The sequence below is a fragment of the Sphaeroforma arctica genome (genome assembly GCF_001186125.1).
Source record: "Sphaeroforma arctica JP610 unplaced genomic scaffold supercont1.296, whole genome shotgun sequence".
NCBI classification, from domain to species: Eukaryota; class Ichthyosporea; order Ichthyophonida; genus Sphaeroforma; species Sphaeroforma arctica.
The window spans coordinates 14,567-24,300 of NW_014040262.1; the positions used below are offsets into that span (position 1 = coordinate 14,567).

Sequence of the window (9,734 nt, forward strand, 5' to 3'; positions counted from 1 at the left end):
GTTTTGGATTGCAAACTTGCACAGTATTCATCTCTATTATACTTACTTCGTGAAGGTTTCGTGTTTAGGCTGATTCATATCTAGAGACGTTTTTGTCCGATCCGGTATGAGAATTCTTCATTGACCACCATTTACCTAAATACATATGTATTTTACAAATACGCAGCTCAGATTTCTATGCCCAAAATTGTGGTGAGCAGCGGTGTCTGCAAAGAATGTTTTTGACTCTATTATTATGTATTTAGCGTTGAACCACACAATTTTGAGGGTAATTCAGAAATTTTAGAGGTAATCTTAAAAACTTTTGTTACCCTCAAGCGGTCAAGCCCCCAACAACTATTTAACAAAAAGGGGCCTGGCCGCCTCTGGGGCCAAGGGCCAAGAAGTGTGAGAAGGTTGATTAGAGATTACAGTACATATTATATATATGCTTTTTGTTTTAAAAAAACCCCCCAGTTGAACCGATAGTCCGAATCACTGAATCACTCTGAATCTCAGAATCCTGAATCTCAGAATCAGAGGGAATGAGAGATCCTCAGACCTCAAGTCCTCAGGCTCAGAATAATCAATAAATATATACTTAAATATATACTTTGTTCCAATCTATTAACTCTCATATAGCCTAATTTAGTATTGATACATGGATAAATATATGACAAAAATATCACTCACTCAGAGACTCTAAGTCTCAAGAAGTCGCAAGCTTTTTCTAAATACATGCATGATGCTTTTTTCTTCTTCAAAAGTGTCATTGATGACTAGAGTATGAAGTATCGAGTGTCTACTGTCGAGTCTCGACTTATTTCTGCCATCCTCCCATTTCCATGAGGGTACGTACGACATATGACCAAATCGTTATTATGCATATAGACGCTGTACCGTTAACCGTGTACTATTGCGAAGTTCTACAATGTCAGACAAGTCGAATACAATAATATACTTCTGTAGATATATACGTTGTCTTAGATACCGTCAAATACATTTATATTTATATGAATGTCTACTTCTTGTACAACATCTATATATGAATATCACAGTATTGTATCTTCATATGTATCTAGATGGGCACAAAAGCATAAATATATATATATATATATATATATAATATACTATATACAATACAATATAACAATATAGTAATATAATACGAAGAAAAAAATTATATATATATAAATATATATATACTAAAAGTGATCATATGTACAACCGTATAGCTTTTCTTAATGCATACACGCACTACGTATACACGCACTACGTATACACCTACATATATACACACATATACACATGTGCATACACACACACATTTATATACATATATATATATATATATATATATTTATATATATATAAATATATATGTGTGTGTGTGTGAGTGTGTGAATATATAAATATTCATATAATTACATAAATATATATATATATAAATATATAATATGTGTGAATATATAAAAATACACGTGTATATACGCGTGTTTGAAAATATGTGAAACAAACATTAACACACATCCTTATCTTTGCAGAAAAATACACATAATATAGAGGATTTCACACAACCATACGATATTTGGTGAAAACATGCTTGCAATGATACCCACTCGTCCACCTTCTTTTATTTTACATTCGACAGAGGAATATTAACATCGCATGAAACAGACACAAATTCGTCCACATTTTATCCTACATCCTATACCGGGTTGTATTTGTTCGCAAAAGAACGAAATCACATCCATTACAGACGGAAAACGATAGGTATGCATATAAATATTTACGTGTTACAAAATTGCGTGAATATGTGCACACCACACACACAATACATAAATATATATATAAATATACGTGCACACGTACGTATCTAGGGTAATAGACTCCTAAAATAGTTTGGAGGCTATGAACGTGTATACGTGTATATATGTGCGTGTGTATAATATTTGAGCGCGTGAGAAATTTGTGTTTACAGATGTGTATAGATACAATTATGGAAATAAAGCGCTCATACATCTCATAGGATTTCTCATCACATTAATTTCGTGAAAGCATCCACCGATGTAAAACTTTAAACATCCACCTGCCAAGATGTTTTATTAAATTCGTACAGTTGATAGAATGGAATTCAACAGTTGGTTTGTACCACGTATTCTCCCGGATTTTCTAAGGTTTCATCTATGTGTAGCTATGAATCTGTGACTCAAGGACAAGACGAAAGATTTAATAGCCCTCTGTGGTATAAAAAAAATAGCAATCGACGTGTGAGTGTGACTTCATTATAGACGTCAGAAGAGACCCCTTTTTATTTTTAAAGCGGTAGAACATACACCGGGGGGGGTCACAGGCACAGCCGCACGGCGCACAGGGAGGGCACAGGCCAAAAGACTCACAGACCACAGAGGCACAGACCCTCAAACTCACCAGCTCACCACACCACTCCCCGCGAGTTTAATGTCTACGGGAAGACTTGAGAGTTGAGAGTTGAGACTGAAGAGAGTCTGATTAATTTCACTGATGTTTTTTTTATTTCTGTTTTTTTACCAAAAGAGGTTTATAAATAAACGTTCGATTATTTATTTATAGACACGACAAATTTGTTCCAACCTTCGGCAGCACAGCAGCACGTGCGCTCGTTGCCCCAAAAATCGTACACAAAACGGTCGTCCGTCGATTTGGGTCACAGCTGCGTCAAAAATTAAATATAATGAAAACACACTACCTACAAACGAGAAAAAAAATATCACACTACCTACTGTAATCTTTATCTACTAATATTGTAAATTCAGTTCCGAAAGTTGCTTTGGAACATCTCAGGCATCTGGGTGAGCTTTGGCTGACGTCCTGTGTGACCTGTGGTTTGTGTTGCCAACTGATCTTGGCGATTACGACAGTTGCTTGACAGCGAAGGAGGCTGGTGCCTGGTGGTGCCCGTTTGGGGTGGTGACTGTGTGTCCTCACGCGATTGTAGTGGGAAGCGTGTGGCGTTGTGGTGTGTGCACCGGTGCATCTACATCGACATTGGCCGTGTCTTGACTTTCACTCGACCACCCTGTCTTTGTGTAGACTGTAGAGTGTTGTTGCTTTAGACGTGACGATTCGTCTTTACTCTTTGCCTTGGCCCGAACACCAACCTTCTTGATTGCGCAACCCGCAGTGCAAACATTTCGAATCGTTCCATGTCTGTTCAAGCTCTCAATGCAAACACCACACATACATTATGAACGAACTAGAAAGTCACTATCCGTTGGATCAGAATGTCAACGTTGACGAAGTCATGGGGCACGACCATCCCTTACAGTCACATCAGCAGCACGAAGATGATGGGACAGGTCCACATCACCCGGGTGTGGTGGCCCTTTACCAGGAGCATCATCCGCAATACGAGCACGAACTAGGCTATGGGCGCTCGTAAGTACTACTACAACTGCTTGTTTTCTGGTTTTTAAGCGCATCAGCTTGTTGCTAATATGTCTCACAAATCCAGCAATATTGTATCTTTATATTTTGGGCTTGTTATCGATTCAATTGGTATCATCCGAATCTAGTCGCACGCAATCCTGTATGCGTTCTGGCGGATCCGCGTCTCTTTCAAGTGCTGTGGATTATTCTTTGCATGAACGCGGTCACAGACTATTGCTAGTATCTTTATATTCATAATTGTGTGTTTTTGTTATTTGTTAACCATGCTTGTCCAAGTTGTACAGTATTTGTGAGTTTTGGTTTGCGGTCGAGCTGTGTGTCTCTGCTATATATAGTTTGTAGATTGGTGTCGTCTGTTGTCTGGGTCTATCTTATTACGCAAGCAGTTTTCTGGGCGGAGTTAGTAAGTACAAGCCTCTGGCACCTTGTTTTGCCTATTCCTGTCTCACTGGTATACTTGTGCTCGCTGCTATTAAAGTTTAAACTCGCTAGCTACATTTGTGGCTGGCCTACATCTCAAGGTGCAGACCGTTCAATAGACCAGTGTTTGCAGCTGGTGCAAGGAAGGCATTGGTGTAGCAGTATTTTGCACAAACACACTGTTGTGTTTCCGTCTCTCTAAGTAGCTATCGTGTTTACTACACGCTCTTAGAATTGATGTTAGCGACACAGAAACCTTTCATACTCTTTATCAAGATTATCAGCCGTTATGAGGTGTATCCTGAGTGCTTTAAGCTTCTTTAATGCGCTGCTGCTGGTACAACCTCATCTGTCACATTTATACTGCATTCAAATTCAAAGTCACTATTCGTTTCTGTACGCAAACTAAACTTAGACAATGCGGCTCAAGCCAACTCTATACGGAGCCACATATCTCATCACAATCGGTTTTCGCTGACTTCACTTTTCTGCACGCTTTGAACAGTGATCTGGTTCATGACGAGGTCGGTGCCAGTCCGTTGCTTCTCGAAGCACTAGACAATGAGCCCATGCAGTTTAACGGGCAACTGGCGCCACCCCTCAGTGTGTCGTTAGGCGATCAAGGTCAAAACTACATTGCCTCGCAGATGAGTTCGGAACTGGACGGGAACCTGGAGCAGCTCAATGAGGAGATCCACTTCGAGTTCTCGGGGCAGGCGCCGCTGAATCTAGACCATAACCAGGAGTTTGATAGCCACCTGAGTAGCACACTCAACCATCCCTTAGATAGCATGGATGGCGAGTTGGGTGGCGTGGGCCAAGATATGGATGTGCAGCCGATGGACCAGTCACGCCCGCTGTCGAAGGTGCAGGACTTTGGGGCGGACTACCCTCCGCTCAGCGCTGAGGCGGATGGCGATCAACAACACCACCACGCCCAGTACCAAGACGAGTTCAGGCAGCACTCCCAGCAGCAGCACGAGGCTCATGCACACGGGCCAGACCAGGGCTACCAACACAGCCCCCAGACCCAAGACGGCTACAGGCAGGAGCCATCGCAGATGTCTGAGGGATACGACGTGCAGGGCCAGCAGTTGGAGCAGCCGAATTACACTCATGACCCGTACAACCAACACCAGGCACACCAGGCCTACAGGCAGCAGGAAGAGTTTCAGTCGTATAGCCAACTGCAGGACCAGCAACCGTATATGCAAGAGCAGGACCCGCCACCCTATAGTCAGCAACAGGAACCTTATAGTCAGCAACAGGACCAACAGCCCTATAGTCATCAACAGGACCAGCAGTCCTTTAACCAGCAACAGGACCAACAGCCCTATAGTCATCAACAGGACCAACAGCCCTATAATCAGCAACAGGACCAACAGCCCTATAATCAGCAACAGGACCAACAGCCCTATAATCAACAACAGGACCAGCAGTCATACAACCAGCAGCACGATCAAATAACCTATGGCCAAGAACATGAGGAGTATAGGCAGCACGCACAGCAGCTGCCACAGAACCAGCACCAGATACAGCAGGGTATGGGGGATCACCACGCCTCTAAACAAGACTTAGACCAGTACGAACAGCCACACCACCCGCCTTTGATGGCGCATCAGATAGAGCAGGCCACCGAAATGCCTCCATTGACCAGTGACAGCCAACACCGGCCGCTGGGCGAAGAAGATCGAGATCATATGATGTTGCAGGTGGGAGAGCTGAACGAGCAGAATGACCTGCAGCAGTTGCATGCTCAGCAGGTATCGGAGGGTGTCCCACGCGCTGATGACATGAGCATGCAGCTGGACGACCAGGACATGCACTACAAGCATCTCCAAGCACAGGAGCCAAGTTATGACCACCAGGAACCACACCAGCAACCGCATCAGCATCAGCATCAACAACAACAGCAGCAACCAGATGCACCACCGCAACAGCAACAGCAAACACACCAGCAGAGTCACAACGAACAGCACGCGCACGAGGGTGCGGCACAGGGCCACCCGCAGACATATGCGCAAGTGGGACCTCACAAACGCCAACTGCTCAGCACACAAGGGTCGGCTACCAACTCGCCTGCACCTCAGGCGATAGACCTACAGAACCCCACTATGGGCCAGCAGTACCCCCTCACGGGACTACAGGACCCACCGCAGGCGCACGACCCAGCCAACCCCCAGACAACCATCCCCCCACCCCCACAGTCAGACGCACCCGCGCCACCACTGGGCGACATGGACGCACAGACGTTCAGGTCTATGCAGCTAGCACAGGAAACCTACCGACAAGCACTGCTGCTGCAGGACAGTAACAGTGGCGGCGGACAACTCGCGCTGACGGAATACGCACCTGTCGCGTATGTGGACACACAAGCCAATGGGATGGGCGGCAGTCATCAAAAACAGCAGCAGCAACAACAACCACAACAGCAGCCACAACCACAGACAGCCCAGCGATCGTCCCAGGTGTCGCTGGTGCAGCAGCAGTACCCCCACGCTAGTCGAGGCAACTCACACCCAAACGGCGTGCAAGCGAGCCCAGCGCAACCACAGGCGCAGGCACCAAGCAATCACCAGCCATTGACACAGTCGTTTCAAGTGCAGCTGCAGGGGCCTAAGCACCTGGGTGCAGACTCGTCCAGCAGTCACCAGCAATCACAGGCACAGCACCGCCCCCTGCAGCATGCCGAAGCACAGGGCCAGTCCCAAGCTCTGGTACTCTCGCAGCAGAACTCGATGATGCTCACCCAGCAGAACTCGTTACCTACCAAGCTGAAAAAGAAGAGCCGGGGCTATCGCACAGGCGCGGTGGTGTGCTACCAGGACTGGTTGCACGATGCCTCGCCAGATATAACACTGTGTTGTATCAAGTGTGGGGCTGACTGGAGGTTCCTGGAGGGTGTGGTCAAGAAGCAACACAAAGTGAAGATGGCCACCTTAGCCAACGGACAGGTGGTGGTGCGGCAGGAACGACACCGCAAGTGTCTGGCGATGTGCAAGCCGCCCCCTGAGCACAAAAGCATGCAGGATTCACAGCTGCGGCATGCCTTCCAGAAGTGGTCGGATGCCATGGCCACTCACCAGGCGCAAATGTATGTATCACGTACGTGGGAACATTTGCATGTGTGTGTGTCTCACTTACATGAGTATTTGTATGTACCACTTGCATGTTTATATGTATATGGATGTATCACTTGTATATGTGTGTGGAGGTATTGATTGAGAATGTCGGCGAGTGAGTCAGGGGTATGTGTTTTCGTTTGGTTGCCCTACGTCTGGTTTCTCCAGTTTCTATCGGAATCAAGACGTGCCTCACTATCTATCCCCTTTATTTTCATTCGAGAGCGCTCATTCATGCTCGGTTGCATACTTTGGTAGGTGACAGTTATCCGTTAAGGTGTGGTTTTTGCATGTTTAATTCGGGAATTTATACGAAGATTAGTGTGTGGGGGGGGGGGTACTTCTGCGAATTGGATTCACTCACACTGTGAAGTAGCTCCTAACTTTAGAAACCCTTCACTCACCCGTACTGACCCTCTCTTCATCTGTAGGTCCCAGGAACAGAAACACATCACTACGGTCCACGGGCATCAACAACACAAACAGAAAGCAACACCTCAGTCACAGATATCAGCACAGGCCCAGTTGCACCAATCGCAATCGCAGCAAATGCAGCCGCTACACCTTCTCTCGAGCTCGGTCATCAGCCACGTCCAGACACCAATGTCAGTTCAGCCAGTCAACCACCTGGCACAGAACACGCGTGTGCCGTTGCAGCAACAGCAAACGCAACCGCAACCGCAACAACAGGAGCTGAAGCATCACCAGACCCAAACATACACGTTTACGCCAACGTACACACCACCGCAGCCCTATACACTACCACAAATAAGCGCTCAATCACAGGTACAAGCACAAGCACAGCCCGCAATTCAATATCAGCAACCACCGCAGCCCCAATACCAGAATCAACCGGCACAGCTGCAGGCTACTCGATTCCCAAGCCAACCGACTGTTCAAACGAAGGCAAACATGCCAGCAGTGACGCAGACCCCCGGCCCAATCCCACCAGTAACCCAGACGTATGCTACATCCCACACACAGCTCAACCAATCCCAGCAACCACAGGCAACATCGAAGCCACAGAATCAATATTCTGTCAAGAAGCAACAAGCATCGCCACAAATCAGTCGGGTGGTACCTACACCGCAATATCCGCAGGTACACCCTCAATCACAGACGTATGCACAGCCGCTACAACAACAAGCACCCCTACCACCACCGAATCAAGCGCCCACGCTTGTCAATGGGCAGCAACCTTTGTCACATATACTCGACCAAGGCAAGGCAGATCCGAGCTCAAACGCACCGCCCCAAACCCATGTGGTTTTTCCTCAGTCCGAAGTATCTACTCAGCAGAACGTGATTACTCCGTCTGAGCTACACAATACCGTATACACTCAGTCGATGCCATCAGCCACGCATAATGAGCAGATACTGACAGAGAAAGTGCAGGATAATCACATGCCGCAGCATACAGGGACGGCGTCGGTGCAGGAATCCAAAATGGCGAAGGGTGTATCACCGGAATCTTCACAGGCCACAAAACAGCAAGCAACAGTGCCGCTTAGTAAAATAGAGAGTTCTGCGCCTGAAAGACAACAGGAGGCACAGTACCCTATACCACAAGCACCAGCAGCTTCCAACAATATACAGAGTCCGGTCCAGCAGCCAGGGACACATCAGCCAAGTGCTGCACCCCAGGTATTGGGTCTGCGGGCGCAAGCAGTTCCCCATCAAGCAGGGGTCAAAACTCAACGAACACAGACACCCTCCCAGCAAACCCAAGCACCTACACAGCAACCAATAGCACCCACCAAGCAACCAGTACTAGCTGCTCAACAGACACAGGTACCTGCTCAGCACACCCACGCAGCTAACCACTCCGCTAATCAGCAGATACCAACAGCTACTCAACATACACAGCCACTCGCTGTGCAGACCCAAGCGCCCTCCGCGCAAGTCGCTATAGGGACTCCGCCATTGCAACAGCAGGTACAAGCACAGTCTCACGTCCTAGTAGACTCTCCTGTGCAGGTATAGTACGCCTGAGAATGGCCTTGAGTGTGAACAGTGTTGATTGATCACCTTTTCTGGTTTGATGGAAGAATAGTTAGTACCGTAACCTACCGTCTACGCCGTAGTAGAAGTTTATCAACAGCCCGAGTATTGTGCGCACAGCACATGACCTGGGGCCCACTTCGCAGTCTATGGCACCGTAGGAAATGTCTCGCGAATTTAGTTAGCGCCCAATATATTGGTGCAATAAAAAACCTCAGCGGCCTCAGGTCTCTGACGTCTCATTGATAAAGTAGTAAAATAGTTCAAATAAAGTGCTATTTCAAAAGCTAACGCTAAAGGTGTTGCTGAGACTCTTCTCCATTTTGACTGCAAAGCTGGCTAAACCGTCTGTGAAATAGCTGCCCCGAGCTTATATATATATAGGATGAAATCATGACTTGACGGTGAGAAAGAAGAATCCATAATCCGCAATTAAGTTACCAAGTACGGTTACCATACAAATTTATAGTATCGCATTGATGTTCTCATGCCGGTGTCAGAGTTGGCATACATGAGTGAGCACTCGGGTCTTAAGGCATCCAAAATGTCACTTGTGTACATAAATATATACCGATTTCAGCAAACACCCTATGGCACAATTTTATCCGAATCTCGTCTGAAAGGTATTTGGTAAATTTTGAGTTAGGAGACAGGTTTCCCACTCTATATACATGGGTTCTTTTGCATAATAGACCACCAAACAGATGCAACGAACAGAGAATAGCCAATAACGAAGCATACAAGGAAAATTCGTGTAAGTAGCGACTCAATGTAAAAGAAAGG

General features: G+C 46.4%; 2 protein-coding genes across 2 annotated transcripts in view; one reads left to right on the forward strand and one right to left on the reverse strand.

The window, feature by feature from the left end:
• SARC_04937 (hypothetical protein) overlaps positions 1-31 on the reverse strand; it is a gene marked incomplete at its 5' end in the record, with an annotated part of 4,841 nt that extends 4,810 nt beyond the window's left edge. The window contains one exon of the mRNA XM_014301206.1: positions 17-31. Coding sequence (XP_014156681.1) covers positions 17-31 — 15 coding nt within the window. The remainder of the gene's footprint in view (positions 1-16) is intronic.
• Positions 32-2,855: 2,824 nt separating this feature from the next.
• Positions 2,856-9,139, forward strand: SARC_04938 (hypothetical protein). The gene is made up of 3 exons (XM_014301207.1): positions 2,856-3,396; positions 4,334-6,922; positions 7,382-9,139. The coding sequence occupies exons 1-3, from the start codon at positions 3,206-3,208 to the stop codon at positions 8,931-8,933; spliced, it is 4,332 nt and encodes a 1,443-aa protein (XP_014156682.1). The 5' UTR covers positions 2,856-3,205; the 3' UTR covers positions 8,934-9,139.
• The last annotated feature ends 595 nt before the right edge of the window (positions 9,140-9,734 follow it).

Coding starts and splice junctions, on each gene's coding strand:
- SARC_04938 (XM_014301207.1), top strand. CDS start 3,206: ATGAACGAACTAGAAAGTCACTATCCGTTGGATCAGAATGTCAACGTT. Junction 3,397..4,333: donor GAACTAGGCTATGGGCGCTC/GTAAGTACTACT, acceptor CGCTTTGAACAG/TGATCTGGTTCATGACGAGG. Junction 6,923..7,381: donor GCCACTCACCAGGCGCAAAT/GTATGTATCACG, acceptor CTTCATCTGTAG/GTCCCAGGAACAGAAACACA.